Here is a 17,995-nt window from a genome sequence, read left to right on the forward strand (position 1 = left end):
TGCTCTCCGATGGAGCTGTTGATTTTAAACAAAAGTCAGCGATAAGCCCCGGTGTGTTCAAGATTGTTTATCGCCGAGGTGTGTTCACAAATACGGTCTGTCCTCTTTGATTCAAAGCTTAACTCAAAGCTGATTTTGTTACGATTTTATCTTGTGTATTTAGCTTTGCACTGCTGAAACCGAGCTTCTAAACTAAACCCAAAAGACCAGCTTATTGATTTTACAGAACAGTGGTGAAGTTCCCTGTTGCAGGCCCTTATATTACCCTACATGCAACCTTTAACTACTCATGTTCATGTTGAAAATGTTGCTGTTAGCAACGATTATTGGTGCATGCTGCAGGTCCCTGTTCTGCTGTCTGGGGCTCTGAGAAAGACATAGAAAGAAATAAGATTATCCCATTACACGTGGCTCAGTCTAATACATCTTTTCAATAGTTTTCTATTTTTCTCTTCTGTTGTTCCAGATTGATCACTACGCTCAGAGGGATCTGAAAAATGGGCTGCAGCTCTTCGGTACAGAGGGAAACGTGGGTCTGACCAACGCCTGGATGATCGTTCAAACCGACGTAAGAATCTATAGGATGTGACCAGACCTGATAAAAAAGAGAAGTTCTGACTCTTCGAGTCTCACTCATCATGAGGTCATGATGCCCTAAAAACCCATCATACTCATATTTACCAAGTGACCCGGTACCTCACAAACCAGCTCAGATTGGGTGCTTCATCCATTTTGCTGTGCTGGAAAATATGTGTTATTTCTTCAGCAAGTAGAAAAAAAGGTTTCACATCTTTAGATTTTCTACCTTTGTACATTTGAAATCTAAAAAACCTAGATGTCCAAACACAGTCTTTGGGACACATTAAAGGGGAGAATGGGCCCTCTTTGGTAAAACCCTTCTCCACATCACACTCAGACATCCCTCATTTCATATTCTTTTTAAATTTGCAGTCGGCATTATGGCGCTTGTGTCTGTGCATGTAAATGGAACCGTTTGGTATGTAGAAAGGATGCTGGCCCAAGGATTCACTGTATGAATCTGGAGATGCAATATTGTCCTTGTTAGCCCAGAGTTGTTGCCTGGATGCAATAAAAGAGGACTATTAAAAGCCAGCTGCCGCTTTAGAGATTCTCTATAAATGAATCATGCATGCAAAGTCACAGGACTGGTGATATGCACAGTCCCTGAAGTTCCCTCTGAATGTTAAACAGGAGCCAGAAAATGATCAGAATAGATGACAAGAACAGTAAAAAAGGAGAAACTGCTAAAGGTAAAGGGAGATAAATACAGCGATGGAGGTGAATTAACACTTTGATCTCACTTATGGAAATCAGGAGAATGAAGCCTTCTGAAATAGTTTACTGGACTGATGAATTGATTCAAAATAGAAAATGGATCATCACCAGGAAGGTTAAATCTGTTCAGGACAAATCAGTTGCTTGCTTTTTATGTTTATAATTTTTCATTCTTGGCGGGTAATCAGCGCTGGCTTATCAATGAGGGATTGTTCTTTGATATAACGGTTTCGACTGTCCCGCAGTTTCGTTGCTGTGGAGTCACCAACCACACAGACTGGTTTGAAGTCTACAACGCCTCTCGTGTGCCAGATTCCTGCTGCCTGGAATACAGCGACAACTGTGGCCTGGACAACCCAGGAACGTGGTGGACAGCGGTGAGTTCATGCAAGGAGGGAATCTAAACACAACCCCAGTGTTTGGAGGACTGGCCACGCCTTTGGTGCGGAGGCCAAACAGATACCGAAATCTTTGGATTAGCTTTTCCTAACCATGATTACAAACTTCCTCACATTTTTGCAAGATGGGACAAAATGCCGATACATGGTCGGACTTTATTCTGATAAACTATCCCTTAAAAATCTAAACAAGAAACTAAAGCACCTCAATACACAAAAAAAGATCAAGGCAAGTTTGCTGCCATGAGGCAATATTGAAGTTTAGTTGTTCTTTCACCTCGGCACGTGTTCACTTCAGTAGCTCAACAAAAAGCATCAAATCCTGAGCATTTCCCATCAGGTCTGACTGGACTGTCAGCAGCTAATAAAGAGTGATAGTTATTACACGTTAGTGCTTAAAAACTGTTTTTCTAAAACACTGTTGCTATACAGAGGACACGTAAATCTCTGAACGTGTGAAGGGTAATGAAAGCAGCAGGTGGCACAAAGAAGCTTTGCAACTAGTAAATACTGATTAGGATCCACTTGAACTCTACACACGAAAGCGGCTCATTCAGTATCTCAAGAACATTTTTGAAAAAGAAAAACTGGCAGGAAGAAAAGAGACAGTTATTCACAAACTTGGCAATTTTTCATTTAAATGCAAATTTCGAACATTGAACGTTGGTTCTTAATCTGATCCAATTATCTGGTCCCATGTTTCAGGATCATAATTGATCTGACCTATATAGCGTTCTTCTTTCCTTCCTTTCTTGAAAAGACTCAGACTCAGGGTTCAGAAACAGCCTAGTAAACATAACAGATGATGCACAGGTTTGGTGTTTCGCACCATAACCTACTGACAAAAATGCAAGAGCAAACGCAGATCAGAGGTCTACGCCATACACCTCCTCTGCCCCCGCTGCCTCGCACACACATTAACCTTAGGAAAGGGTGCTCTGTTCTGACTGAATAGAACTCTAATTTATACAGACATTACCTGAAGTATACCCTGAAGTGTTTTAATCCCAACTAGAACGAGTGCAATCAAAATAACTCAAATACATCTCATTTATTTCTCCGCCAGTAAGGAATATTAGTCCGATTAATGATGCAGAAAACAGATTTTCTTACAATATATTTCTACTTTTGCTTTTACTATGAACTATCAACAATACAAGAACTCATGATGAGAATGAGAATGCCGCAGAAACAAAACTTTTTCTGTTATTTCACATTAAAGATCACTTCTTAGGAACCGAGCCATGTGGCAGATGGGATGGAACCCACCAATCAGATCCATTACATCTTCTGGTACATCTGTAGAATGACTCCCTCACAATGCAAACACATCCCCCCTCTCTCCCAGTGGCTGCTGGGACAGACCCCAACACCCCCAAAATTCCATATTGTTGAATCAGCTTTCAAGAAACTATTTCCTAAACGAAGAGACAATAAAAACATTGTCTCTGTGTTTAAACCTGAGCGCTATTTGTTAAATCTGAAGGGACGTCCTGTTTAGGTTCACCTCATCTTCATCTATGCAGCATCTGATTCAGCCACAGTTGTGTGAAGGTGCCTCACAGAAACCCAGAGCCTGACCCCAGCAGCAGCGGCTCTAACCCAGAGCAGGACCAGGGTTTATGGGGGACCCTCCTCCTGATGGACAGCCGGGCAGAAAGAGGAGAAGAACTTACGCATCCGTCACACATTCATATACATTAGGCACAGGCATGTTTAAAGTTTAAGTACATTTCCTTAAGGAAGAAAAACGCACAAATTAACATTAATTTATTCGGGTCCACAGAGAAAAAGAAATACTGTTGGAATAAAAATGTGAAAATGGCTTTCATTCAACATAGTTCTCATCATTGGGGTGAAACAGATATCCAGCATCCATTTGTAAGCAGTAATGTCAGAGAAATCCCCAACTCATCATCATGAGTGAACATCACGAGCGGATGCGATTATAATGGTTCCCTTGTCAAGTCAGACATGACACAGTTGATGCGATAAAGCTGGTAAATGAGCGCATCACAATAACACGAGTGCTGGATGGTTCCTGTAGAAAGCGATCAGATGTGTCACACGTGCCTCTTCATCATGGGCACAGACGGTTAAAAAAATGCCATTTTACCAAACATTGTTTGGAGAATTCCTTCCTAACTCAATTACATAAATAACCATTTACATGTATTATCTAAAGACACAATCATATCCAAGAAAAGATGGTAAAAATGAAACTGCCATCAGCAGCAATATGTTTGACGCACACACACACAGAAAATCACACATCAAGGGAGACGTATTTACACACATGCAGTGTTAATACGGTACAGGCACGTTTGTACTCTCCTACATGGAGCGCAGCTCTTTGGTCTACCCTCCAGGAGCTGCTCATTACGACACACACTGAATCATTGAAGATTAGAGCTCCAATCTGCTGCAGTGTAAACAGCAGGGTGGTGCACCTTCAAGTGTCTCATCAGGGTTGCACTGATTTTGCCTCCTAATTTGCAGCCATGGGCTAGTTCTCAGTTTCCAGTTATTGCAGAGCAATTTTTTAAAGCTCTGTCTTAGTTTTAGACCAGTGAATTGCAGTATATTGAGATTGTGGAACATTCCTGAGATCACATCTTATCTAAGTCATGGAATATCCCTCACACTCAGGGTCCAATCGCCATTATCCTGGTAGCTGTGAGCCAGTATCTGAGAGGAATGAGCTCTATTTCAGCAAACACTGGTCTGGCTGTGTTCGCAGTTTCTGCTGCATCCCCATTTAAGCGTCCCCTGACAGATGTTCAAGTCTATAGAAGGAGCATCAACCATTCCATTTCTATTTAACCTGTATTTCATAACTTTCACTGACATAGCCTCCCCCGTCTGCCGCACCATCTTCTGACAGCTTCATTTAGAACAGAATGACTTAAAAGCCCAGCAGGATGCAAAAAAATCTATTTTTTCTGGGATGGAACTGTGTTCACTTCTAGAGCGGCTGTTTTAGGTGCCCCTTAATACCTCGGAAATAATTAGTCTGCACAGCTTTGTACATTTCTGGTACTTTATCATGTTCAGGGGCCTTAAGTTACATGTTATGGAGAAAGGGAAATATATTCTACAGAGTAAGACATGGATCCATTGGGCACAACGACAGCTTAACCACTGATGCTTAATATGGTTGTTTATGTTAGAGACACCTTATCAGATACTCAGATTTGTTAAAATAGAACACCAGTCAAACACTTCTAGTTTATCTTCCTCATGCTGGAGCTCTACCGCATGGTAACAAATGTTCATCTTGGTTTTCCTTGTCACAATAAAAATAGAATTCATATGCTCGGAGATGCTGGAAGTGTCTGATCGCATGACTTTATTGATACAATGTGGATTTATCTTATCTGGCACTTGGGAAAATATATTGCTGGTTGCCTGATATTTCCAGCAGCAGTGAAAATTCAGGACAGATTAGAGGGAGTGTCATTTTGGATCTTTCCAACTCTGAGCCGAAGCGATTTAGGAAATAAAACTACAGCGCAGGTTACAGGTAAAAGAATATGCAGCACTAGAGAAGGAGAAATGAACGGTGTCATCAGAACAGCAGCAAACTTCCCAGTTCATGCAAAGAACTAATTATATCTACCGAGGTTAAAAGAGGTTAGAATTAACAGGAAAACCAATTAAAAATGTCAACTTAATAAATGGCTGTATAGAAAATGACTGGAAAATTATACTTAATGTCAGCTAAGGCTGTTATGCAGAATGATTCTTCCTGTTTTTTTTAAATATTTTTCATCATTTTCAAAGACCCAGAATCATTGTCCTCGTTATTAACCAATTATATATGTTTTTCTCTGAATCCAGGTAGCTCGGGGACATTTTCCATGTTTTTAGACTGAGATGTCCTTTAAGCATAACAAATATCTCATTGAGAAGCAAAATTGCAGGAACAAGGACGAGAATGCAGTCGAATGACATGAAAAGTGTAGCTGAGACTCGCTGAGACTCATTCAGATGGTGTTTGTAGAGCTGCAGGGGGATGAAGACGGTGGGGACTTGCTTGAATTTTCAGAAAGTTTCCCTGCAGAATATTGGGTCAGAGGAGAAGAAATGGGGAGGGGGGGGAGATAAGAATGTTGCCACAGGGGATCTTTTAGTCAGTGAACATTTTCTGCCGCAGCCTCTCGGAGCAGCAGCAGAACGTCGCTGTAAATGACGCGCCAGCAGACTGTACATTTGACATCTACATGGAGAATCTGCCTTCTCTTCAGATAATATTTGTTCCCACTCTGTTTGTTTCTGCAGCCGTGCTACGAGCGAGTGAAGGACTGGCTTAATGAGAACCTGGTAGCCCTGTGGATCTTTGCTCTATGCACTGCACTTACTCAGGTAATTACTGTTTCTATAATGCCATTTACATTTTTAGCAGCCATTAGCTCAGGACCTGTGTAACCCCAGATGGAGACGCTTGTCTTCAGGAAACCAGAGAGGGTGTGACGTTCCACAGCTCCTCTCCAGCGGAGTGTTAGCCTATGTGCTCCCGCCATCTGAGAGGACCCAGATCACAGTGCTGCAGGCGCACTCGTCTTCACACCAGAGCTTCCGTGCCCTTTAAAAAAATCCTCTATGCGGCAAAACCCGAATAAGCTGGACACAATCACAGCAGATTAAACAGGGCAGAGATTGGCCATGTTTGCCTGCTCACTCACAGCTGTAGACAACACAAATAAGCAAATTAAATCGTAGTTTTGTAACTTTTGGTAAATTTGCAAAGTTAACGACGCAGCTTTGCTGCATCTTGTGACTTTTGGAAAGGTTTTCCTGCTTTTACGTTGAGGTGTTGATCGGACACCCACAATTACCGACTCACTGAAAACACACCGTATCAAACATTCAGAAGTTTGGTTTTATGTTAAAAATTCCAAGTTGTGCATCAGCACAGCTCATTGTGTATGTTTGTGATCACCTCAGAAACATGTTGAAGGAAAATAATGAATTCCGTACTACAAAGATGCAGTGTTGGGCCGAACAATAAGGGAAGAAAGTCTTTATAGCTTTTGTGGGGCCTGTTCCCAGAGCAGAATAGATATTGTTCATGAATCATGTGGATGACAACTACTACAAAAATACTCTGTTTTCTTCTTTCTTCTCCGTTTCTATATAAATCTAACCTCAGGGACTCCAGAAGATTCATTCCACTTAATTTGAGATAAATAAACCGTATTGTTGGGACAGTTAAGGGGATTTTGGACTTTAAAACCGCTTTGTGGACGTGGCTTGGATACACATCAGCTCTTTTCCTTTGCTGTGGAAACACCTGCTCGATCTCTTCTCCTTTGACAATTTTCTCATTTGGCCAAAAGCATCGATAAAATCGCCCAGCAGCCAACTGCTGGTCGGAACGTGTGGCAACATCAGCCCAGCTGAACAAATGGTCTGAGCACTGCCACGGGATCTGTGTGTTCAGCTAGCCTGATGTTGAAAGGGAAGCTTTACCCTCGACTCAAATATGTTTTTAAAACTACAGCCGAGTCAGGAGGCAATAGTGATTGTGAGGCAGATGGGACAAACAGGTGGAAAAGAAAGGCATTATTCCCATCCACCCTGGGATGGTTTTGGATTTTTTCCAGAGCCTTCACCACTAATAATAGCATAAAGCAAAGCTGCATCTCACAGAAGTTGCCCAGGTAGTGCAGCTCCATCAAGATCCATCTACCAGCGCAGCCTTGAGAGCTCGAGGGAGATGCCAGCAGGCAGGCAGGAGAGGTGGAAGGGGCCAAAATAGGGCAACAACTCAGCAGCAGGACCACTGTCTGCTCATTTGTGCAAGGACGAACTGGAAGACCTGTGCATAATGACCCCCAGCACGCCACCCGTGTCCTTGTGCATGTGTTTCCACCCCAAAAGACCCCATGAGTAGTTGACATCCACATGCATAAGCACAGGCAACAATGGAGTCCCATTAAGATTTCACACTGAGAACATGTGACAGAATCATAGAGCCTGAAAGACCCTGTGGAGAAAGTTCTCCAGCATGAGGGGTGGTGGATGATTGGAGGGCTGCATAGACCTTCCTATTGTAGGTAGGAGAACCCTGCCTGCTGTTAGTTACAAGGATGAGATCCTCGTTGCCACTCCACAGACTGTCCAGAGGGCCACTGACACTCTTATCCAGGTCTGGGGGGAAATTCTCCAAGTCCACTGTCTAATAAAAAGCAATTTCTGGGTGTTTCATTCACCAGGAGCTGTTATGTTTGATTAAAAAGTTGATTTCACTTCTGTGAGCAGCGGATTTTAAGATTTTCCAGGACCGAGTGACAAGACTTTTAGTGTTAACAGGGCCTGTCTGTGAAAATAATTGTCCCTTGTGTGATAATTAATACAGATAAAACCTCAAAATATTTAGAAACTAGAATAAATGCACGAGGAGAGCGCAGAACCCGGCCAAGCAGGTCATTTCCACACATACATACAATACATACACACACCCACACACACTATATAGTCAGTCGTAATAAGGTACCATAACATAGGAGACTGCTTTAGGATCGAAGCCCCTTGGCAAAACCCCAAGATTTGTTCATAACCCTAACAGAGAAAAAACAAATACCAGCTGTCGCATAATCTCCTTGGTGGAGGTAGTGAGGCTACTTAAAGTTCTCAGTTTTAAGGTAATGTGCAAGCAACCACTCCCAGTTTAGATAGAAACTACAGCTACAGATAAACAAAGAGTGGGAATAAAAACAGCTTGAGTCCAATAGGTCATTAAAATTCAGAACAATCTGTGTGATGTCTATGAGAAAAGTTATTTCATGGAGCCAGTGAGACGTGGGGGGGGGGATATTCATCAAATTTGTATTTAAAGGCTTGATTGCTCTGAGAAGCAAATCAACATTAGAATATAAAGAATAAGCCCACCAGACAGACGTTCACTTCCCCTCCATGCACGGTCATCTGATTTGTTTTTTAATTACAGATCCTGGGCCTGGTGTTCTCCATGACGATGTTCTGTCAGTCGGTGAAAGTAGAGACTTTCTACGCCTGAAAAGAACGGTGCACTTCTGCACACTTGGATTGTTTTCCATCAGCGAGGGACAAATATAGACCCTGGTTCCTCCCTCATCTTCCCTCGCTCCCTCTTCTTACAGACTCTCCTTTGCCCTCTCTGTGACATACCCTATAGGATGGCACCAGTTCACCATTTTCCCTGCTAACTATCAAACAAGCACAGTGGCCGTGTAATACCTGAGCTATTATCTTTGTTTTGCTCGGTGTCAAAAGCTAATTTTTGTGATACATTCTATAAAATCGTATTATGGAGATGTATAAAAGCGTGTAACTGTTTTTTAAAAAACAAAACAAACTGTTTTTAAATTATTTTATGTTCATATATGTGTCCAAAAGTGAAAGTGCAGACAGAAAAATGCTGCAAGTGCATGTCTTCTGCCATGGAGTGTATTAAATGTCTTGGCTCCACTAAAAATGCTCGTCAGGTTGTCGTTTCTGAAGCAGAGATGCTGAAGGGTTTTAGGTGCAACCCTGCGGATAAACACGAGGGAAAAGGGACATTTGCCAGGAAATAGCATGCAAAGTCTCTCCACAGACCTGAAGTTATTAAAATAGGTTGTAACAAATTAGGATTTAATTAAACGGTGGATAAAACAAGCGGTGCTGCGATGTCACGCTCTGTGAACATGCAGCTTTTCCGCCACTGGATTGAGGAGGGATGGGAGAACACCCTGAATTTAAATCCAAAAGCAGCAGGACACCCCAGCCCTGCCCCCACACCAACTGCATCTCCAGATTCATCTGCAGCCCCTGAAGCCACCTCTGGTCCTTCTCCCTGAGCTGATGAGTCTAACCCAGCAAACTCTGATCGGACGGACCCACAGGAAGAAACCTTTTACTTTACGTGCCAGCACGTCTGTGCCACGATCAGCAGGATGTCTAATTCCTTTGTTTCTTTGCCTCTGCTTTAAATCAAACTTGACTAGAGGAGCCAAAGCTCTAAAAAAAAAATATCAAAGGATCCTGGTAAAATTTAAAAAATCTCACATCCAAGACGACGAAACAAGTTAGGCTCTTGTCAGCAGCTGATGCAACCATGAGAGTATTTACATCCTTCCAGAGGAATTTATTCTACTGTTCCTCTCCTCACGTCTTATGAAGAGCTTGGTTTCCATGACATTCAGCAGGAAGCACAGTATCATAGCATAACAAGATTTCCATGATGATGAACTTCAGTGAATTAAAAAAGGCCCATAACTGACTCCCCATGACCAAATGAGAACTCCAGAAACAACAGAAATTGGATTACACCTCAAAATGCTTTCAAATGCTGTTCTTTTATTCAGGTCTCATCATACTAATGGATATTTTGGTGCTAATGTTGCTGGAGTTCACACTGACTTGCTGCAGCACACTTAGATTTTTATGGCCGCTCAGTTGGAAACCTTGGAAGTATTTCCAATTCATCTCTGCAGCCATGTTCAGGGTGATGCTTGACTCGAGGTAACTCATGTGATCCAATCAAAGGAAATGCACTCACTGTATAAATAAATCAGTTGAGGGGAACTTTTCAAATAGTGTCATTTTTTTAATGATCAAATATTTATTTCTATAATAATATTCTCGTATTCAATATGCAAGGAGTATAAACCAGGACGTTTTTGCAAATAGTGCAGCTATAAATGATATCAAATGAAAAAAAACAACTATTCCCAACTGAAATAAACACATTATTAATGTAAAAATATTTTTTTTAAATCTCCGAACGAAAAAAATATATATGGGAAATGAACACTTCACTGATCATTTCAGCTGCAGCTGAAAGAGCTGGAAGGTCACACAAACGTGTCAGGATAAATGGGGGGAGCTCATTAATTCTAATGCCAGATGCCCGCCGGGTGGAAAAACTGAAAACATTTATCAGGATTTATTTGACATTCGCATTTTTAACCACACAGCGGCAATATTACAGGCGTCCTCATCAGAGAACTGACTGGACTGGCTGACTTCCTCCTGGCTCCCGCTCGCAACCACCTCATAAAAACAACCAAAGCTATTTTACTGATAAAGCTCTTCAGGAATTTTCTGATTGTGCCCGACAGCTCCAACCTGTATTAGGAGCTGCTATTTTTATTCACATCTTGCAACTCCACACAGCACTGATACGCCCTTGCTCAGAAGCTTGGGCATCACAAAGTGCACAGTGGGGGCTGCATGTCAGGGGGGTTATTTCATTCAGAGCGCCCCCCCCTTAGGTCAACGGTGCACGATAAATGCTGGGCAACAACGATACTGAACGAGTGTCTGCAGCAGCTTATGTGACATTTATGGTCACATTAACGCACCCGAGGAGACGATGCATGACGCCACACCAGCACGCAGGTTATTGATCCAGATGACTGAGGTTACGGCCACGTTGGGCAGAGAGACCCAGCGGAACGTCTTCCTACATTACACAGGTGTGAAAATGGTGAAACGGCCTCGCTGAATTACTTCACTACCAAAGAATGATTGCATCAGCCCAGACTGGCGGGTCGTTCTTTACACTCCCACAGGAGAATAAAAAAAAGGGATGGATGGATGATCGGAACGCACAACAGAGAGACAATTAAGGCGAACACACAGAGACACAAGAATAACATTAAAGAAGTACTAATTTTCCATGAGTTTGCATCTCTCAGCAGGATGTTCAAGCACCAAAGGAGACCTATCTGAAAACCCTATTCAGATGAATCTACTCGTGGTGAGCCAGGATGTGATAAAAGCTGTAAAGAACCATTAACCTCCAAGAAGTTTAAAAAAAAAAAACATTGTGTAAAAGTGGTACAGATGCAGACTCCGACGCCTCAGCGCCAGGAAGCCGGTGTACTGGATTCAACCTCAACGCTCCACAGATCTCCATTTCGTCTCTCCCATGTCATATATTATTCAGTCTTATGTTCGCGGGCTTTCTCCCGTCTTGTGCTTGATCAATAAAACATGGCTGTGTGCTTGCTCCCTCACCTCTCCAGCCTCTCGCTGTGCTCCTCACACCCACCTGTGAGCCCACGCTGAGCTGATGAAACATAACAGACTGATGGCCCTTTCACACTGGGAACAAACGATTGCTTTCTAGCCTGCCAGGGTGTGCTCTTTAATTTGGAAAGTGAGTGGGAGTCACTGCTTTTCTTCACTGGTCAAGACACACAAGAAAAAAAAGAGTTCAGAAATAGTGAATTGCTGAGAAAAATGACCGCCAGAGGCAGGATCTGGGCGGGCAGCCGTCTGTATTGATAAAAGGTTCCAAATATTTTGGAACTTGACCCGACAAGTTACGATAGCTCTTCCCTGTCCACTGTTTATTGTTTATTGTGTCCGTCAGGACTGGCATCACAAAAACTGTGGTATTAAAGCTACCAGTTACAGCTGAATTCATGGTTGTGTGAGTGAAATTGATACCAAGAAACCATTTTTCTGACCCAGAAAGTGGAGCAATGTGCACACATCTACAAAGGGCCCCCCCTTGACTGACTTGCAGCTGTGTTTTGGAAGTTAACCCACTCTTGTAATATCTATGCATCACAAATTCATGGATGATATTGCACCCTGCTGGCTTTCAAAAGGTCGTAGCGTCATGAATAAGAAACGTAAGACAATGTTGGCTCGCGGAGACACTCGATGTAATTGAGCCGTTTTATGCACCTCTCAGCGCAGGAAGTGCTTAAATGGAAATGTCTTTCACATGAAGAGCCCCGATAAGCTCCTCAGTCTCATAATCAAATTCAATCTTTATATTCATTCTGAGTTTAAGATATTACAGCCAGAAAGGAGCATGTGGTCGCTTAGTTTGACTGTGGAAGGGTGTAAAAATGAAAGGTCACCCTACAGATGGTCATCCATCAAGCAGAGTTTGATTAAACACACGCTCATAACATAAGACTCTCACTGAAGTGAAGGTTTTCAAGAAATAAATATAAGTGCACAATGATATCGAGGCCTCAGCTCTGGTGGATTCAGTCAGGAGAGGCTAAGGTTGTGCACAGCAGAAGCTCTCCCGATCGTTGAATCAGGAGTCTGAGAAGTCACCTCATAAAGTCTTTTTCATTATTATTTAAAAACCTACTAATCAACCAAACAATCTAAACTAAGTTTCTTCTGCTGTAACAAATGATGTGCTGAGAATATGGGGCCCCCTGCCAGGGCTAAATATACAAACCGTGGTGTTGCGAGTGTTTGCAGGTTGTGAAATAGCCCACTTCTTTCTCCATGGCTTCATCTGACAAGAGTCGCACATGAATGGATAAACAATCTACTGCAATCAAAGAATCTAACACACTTCTCACTAAGTGTTCTGAGTCTGAGTGCAAAATCAGGAGAAAACAAATGGAAGGTGGAGAATTTCATGGCTCATTGGGAGAAATGTTATTCTGGGAGACTAAAATTAGCATAAAAATGAAGCCTTCCAAAACTGGCCCCCAGAAGTCTCAGGATAAAATCAAGGGCCAACCTTACTCCTCATCAGACCTTAACTAGGGATTAGAATAAACAAAGATATTCCTGGAGATTCAAATCTAATATAAACCAAATTCTCTCTCACGAGATGACATACAAATTTAAAACGAAGTGTGGTGACAGGAGATCTGCTTTGGACCATCACAATCATGCCTGACAGGTGAGTTGTTAACACTGGTTTTCCTTCAGGGATATTAAAGGTCAACCATTATTGATTCTGCATAAACCAATGAATAAATCACTGGTAGCATGATGAGGAACCTCCAGAGCAGCCAGGTCTCACAGGCAAACCAGATCCTCCAAGAAGACGTGCAAACAGAACCTGCATCCACATCAGGTTCCGTCACAAGATTTGCTGCAACAAGTGCTTTACAAATGGGACGTCCTTTAATAGGATAGTGAAAAGTCATCTAAAAGTGGAATGACATAAAATGACATGGGTGAGCTTGAAAGACATGAATCAATCTCTGTTGATCACAGACGCAGCAACAACATCGACGTGCCAAGAAAATATCAATTCAACTCACTTCAAACCCACATTCGACTGAAAATGTGTTAAAGCGGTCCGTATCGTGTAAAAATTTACAATCTTAACTTTTTGTTGTTTACACCTGCGACTTCCGCCCAACCTGGCTGCTGGCGAGTGTTCAAAGATAACAGCCTTAGTTTAGTTTTCTTACTTACATTGTGTATTGTGCGTGTGTTTCCGAACAACATTTTCGTCCAAGCAATCGTCCAAAGCAATTTCGTCCAAGAATTTGTCTTAAGCAGACAAATCCAAAAGTCTTGTGATAGTTACTCTATTTTAAATTCGAACATGGTTCGAACTCACTTTAACAGTTAGCTAGCACGCTAGTGTTAGCCAGTCGCTATAAAGATGACTGTGACTAGACAACAGAAAGTAACGAAAACGAAACCACGGTTATCAAAATAATCAATAAAGTAAAAAATTGTTTTTATTTAAAATATTTTCAAAGGTTTTATCACATGGTATTATTATTATTATTATTATTAAAGCAAAGCCACCGCATATGTTGAACAGAAGATGGCGACAGTCGCACTTCGTCTAAAATCCCGCTTGTAAAGAAAAAAAAAAACAGAGTTAAATCTACTTTTCTGTTCCTTATCACAGTTAAATCATCTCCACCACTCTGAAACTCAATTTGAAGAACAATGTGGTACTGGTTTGGTGTAGTTTCATCATTTTCGAATTCATGTTAGTATTTAGAAGATGATTTGGGGGTTCTATTGATTTTCAGGGATGTTGTTTAGGTCACTTAGCATAAATATTCTGGATATTAGTTGTAAAAAAGGTTTACACAATATTACAATGCAGATTTAATTGAGTCCAATTAAATGGCAACATTATTTGTACATTAAACTATAAAGCAATCACTACAATCTAAATAAAAAAAGAATTTGCTGTCATTCTTGCTTTTGTTTTCAATTGCGCTCTCTCTCCGTCTTCATAACACTACACATAATTCATATAAATTCTTAATAGCAACTGGTCTCGGTAGCATGGTCTTGAATGATGTATTATTAGTTAGGGACCAGTATTTCCTGAGGACACGCTGAGCCTTGTATAAAAGAGACACGGTGTACTTCGATCTTGTCAGATAATTTTTAAAAATAGGTTTCCCTTGTCATCATATGGAATTAAGAAAACAAGCCAAAAGCTTCCAACGGATGACATTAGCCAGTCTGTTTCAAAGCATTGAGTGTAGAGAATTACCCCATCCTCTTGCCAGTGATTCACTGTTAGACCTTTGATATTTTCAGATTAATAGACTGTTATCCTGTTTTCATTCCTGCAGCGATGAAAGGAATAATGGAGGCAACTGAAGTTAATTAGGCATCATTGCGGCCTACAGTTTCGGCAGGACTGACAAAAAATAACCCCTGCTGGACATAAACCACCAGCACAGATGGAGGCTTTAAAAAAAAAGTGTTTTAAGTCACCAGAATGTAAACAGAGCAGTGATAGAAGGAAAATTATCAAGATAAAGAATGCTTTATGGGTGGAAAGGTGAGGATAGGAAGGGACAGCGATGTCTGCAACAATTCCCTAAATTGGTCTCTGTACAGACCAAGAACACCTTGAACACCCAGACTATCGTCAATTGTGGCGCATTTAAAACTTGGGAATACTTTTTATACCCAACGTTTGGAACTATCCTCCTCATGGGACTGGACAATGCACTCATAAATTGTGTTTGTGCTCATTTTATGGCTAAAAATGCCAATCACATGGTACCAAAATGACGGTTGTCTGTGGTGAAGTTCTGCTGATCAGGACACCTGTTGCTCTGATAAAACACCTAGAGTTGCTGTAAACAGTATGATCTGTCTAATCAGCTGTAGCGGCCGAGAGTACCGGTAGTTGTGTGTGCATCGGAACAGTTAAAAACATGACAGCAAACAGGAGAACCCTTTGCCTTATGTGGTTTCACGGAAAAGACAGACACGAGCTGTAACAGTACTAAAGAAAGTTTATTAGAACAATGAAAACATCATAAAGACAAAACAGCTATAAATCTAGAACAATCCTGTTTTTCTTCTATGTGTTGCGTGTTCGCACCACAGGGTAAATCAGGAATATTTAACCTGCAAAGTCAGCTTCCGCTAAGTTTCCACCTGCATGAAAATGTCACAATATGCCAGAAATGACAGCTTCTGGGTTTCTTTTTCTAAATGATAATCACACAGTTTTCCACACAAACACAATCTCTCGTACACACACACAGACGTGTGTGCTGGAACACACTGACCAACGCTCCACTTTGGTCTTTTAGTTGTCTGGACGAAGCGCTATGCGCACCACCCGCAGACTTGTTCCAATCAGCTCTGCACTTGCCCCGTTGCGCCGTCAGGGCTTCAACAAATTGCCTGAACATGCACACGCTGTTTATTTATAATTATTTACAAAAAGCAGAGTTTGCTCCCCCCACATCTGCCCAGAACAGTTATCTGGCTCAGCAGGCAGCCCGGATGACGGTTTGAGGTTAGTGGATCCTTGTCAGCTCTTCCACAATCTTAATAACCTCGTCCACTGTGGCTTCACGCTTCATGCCGCTGCCGTCATCGATCTGAAATCAAGTAAGACAAAACAGTCAGCCCCCGCTTCTAATGAGGCAGACAGCCAGACGGCCGTGCCAGCAGATGAGCAGATAAACAAGTAACAGCAATAGAAAGAACCATTTGCCTCAGACATCGCACACCTGTGTCACAAAATGAGGCCTTTTCTTAATTTACCCAGTGATTTGGGGTAATTTGACCTGGACTTTTGGGGCTTTAACACAGGTGGGTAGCAGGATTCTGATTATTGCTGGGATGTTGGTGTGAAAATTGACGCAATTCCCAACTTGATCTTGAACGGGGAGCTCTACTCTCATATGATCTACTCTGCTTCATGTTGATTCAGTCTTTTAAAAATGCCTCCATGGACTCGAGGTGCCATCATGGGATATTTACCATCTACAACTGACCATTTAATAAAGGTGTGCATCACGTCCAGTTTCATTTCACACTCCAGCTGACCCTTGGATATTAACAGGCCTTTCCTTGCAAAGATTCTTTTCAAACCAGCCTTTAGGAAAGTGTTGAATGGAACCCTTTTGGTTATGAGCTCAGAAGGTGGTTGTGTAGCGGTGAGAGCCAAGACAACAGAACACTTATTTGCTTTTGCCACAGGTGACGCTACCACCTGTTCTTCCACTAAAGGTATTCCCAGCTTTTATCCTCAAAGCACATGAGCAATATAAGCAATATGTGTCTGAGGGCAGTGCTTCCAGCTAAATACAACAATAACTGCAACCATTAGTTTAACAGCTGCTTCTGATCATCACAAAAGCTGTTGTAAGCAACAGCATCCTCACTGTTATTATGCTATTATAAAGTGTTATAATATCTTTGTCTATTACAGGCTGCAACAAGCTGAGCCAATAAGGGGCTAAATTACTCTACCGAGTCATGTCTTGCTGTTCAATATTACAGGGACCTCAGTGTTGCTGAACAGGAGCTCCTACCTGTAGAGTGCTCACGACCTCCTGCATCTTGGCTCGGCCCAGGTCCAAAAAGCTCTCAATTAGATCCCCGTCGATAAAGCCCTTGGCCTGCTCTGTCTTGCGCTCCGTGTGGAAAGACCTCCAGGTGCCTCAGAGTCAAAGAAAATCAATACAAAGCAGCCACATCCACCGAGGGTGGCGCTTTAAGCACAATATCACACAATTCGCCCCAGGCGCACTCAACAAATATTCAATGTCAAGAGTTTGGCGTCCGCTAAACAAACGAGGTTGTGAAAACAGATGCCGGTGTCAGTTAAGTGGACTCTAAAGCCGATGCTGTCAGGAACTGTTGTTTTTAAGGCATGTCTGAAACAAACTGTCTCTAAATCAAATTTCAAAGTTCCGTCATCAATTATGGCCACTGCAGTCTTACAACATTTGTGATGCGGGATTGCAGCACCCATATTTTAACCATCATAGTCTTTATTAAGCATCTGTAACAGCCCAGATAACCTTAGGGTGCTTCACAGAAACCCTGAGCAAGTTACCCTGCCAGGAACTGAAAGAACTCATACGAGGGACATGTCTGCTGATGGGTTGAGGAAGAGGAGAAGGGGTGTAAAGGAGGATGAAGTGTCCATTCACCAATCACAAAGACATGGCCACAGGGGTCATGTGACAGCACGGAACATAAGGATATAAGCTGTGCTCGATCTTTCCCACACTCTTGATGACCTTGTTGAGACGGTTCTGCAGGTCCAGGAGGAGGCTGTGCCATCCTTCAGACAAGGATGTCACAAGACCTAAAACACACAAACA

The 17,995-nt window shown here is 42.1% G+C and overlaps 2 protein-coding genes across 4 annotated transcripts in view; one reads left to right on the forward strand and one right to left on the reverse strand.

Moving 5' to 3' along the window:
* tspan4a (tetraspanin 4a) overlaps window positions 1-9,153 on the forward strand; it is a 70,283-nt gene extending 61,130 nt beyond the window's left edge. For all 3 annotated transcript variants that reach the window (XM_057025794.1, XM_057025791.1, XM_057025793.1), the window contains 4 exons: window positions 467-568; window positions 1,542-1,673; window positions 5,976-6,059; window positions 8,647-9,153. In XM_057025794.1, coding sequence (XP_056881774.1) covers window positions 467-568; window positions 1,542-1,673; window positions 5,976-6,059; window positions 8,647-8,715 — 387 coding nt within the window. In that variant the 3' untranslated portion in view covers window positions 8,716-9,153. The remainder of the gene's footprint in view (window positions 1-466; window positions 569-1,541; window positions 1,674-5,975; window positions 6,060-8,646) is intronic.
* Window positions 9,154-15,643: 6,490 nt separating this feature from the next.
* ddb1 (damage-specific DNA binding protein 1) overlaps window positions 15,644-17,995 on the reverse strand; it is a 30,896-nt gene continuing 28,544 nt past the window's right edge. The window contains exons 25-26 of the mRNA XM_057025790.1: window positions 17,198-17,979; window positions 15,644-16,258 (exon numbers count right to left, since the gene is read on the reverse strand). Coding sequence (XP_056881770.1) covers window positions 17,825-17,979 — 155 coding nt within the window. The 3' untranslated portion in view covers window positions 15,644-16,258; window positions 17,198-17,824. The remainder of the gene's footprint in view (window positions 16,259-17,197; window positions 17,980-17,995) is intronic.

This window comes from Takifugu flavidus, chromosome 2 (genome assembly GCF_003711565.1).
Source record: "Takifugu flavidus isolate HTHZ2018 chromosome 2, ASM371156v2, whole genome shotgun sequence".
NCBI classification, from domain to species: Eukaryota; Metazoa; Chordata; class Actinopteri; order Tetraodontiformes; family Tetraodontidae; genus Takifugu; species Takifugu flavidus.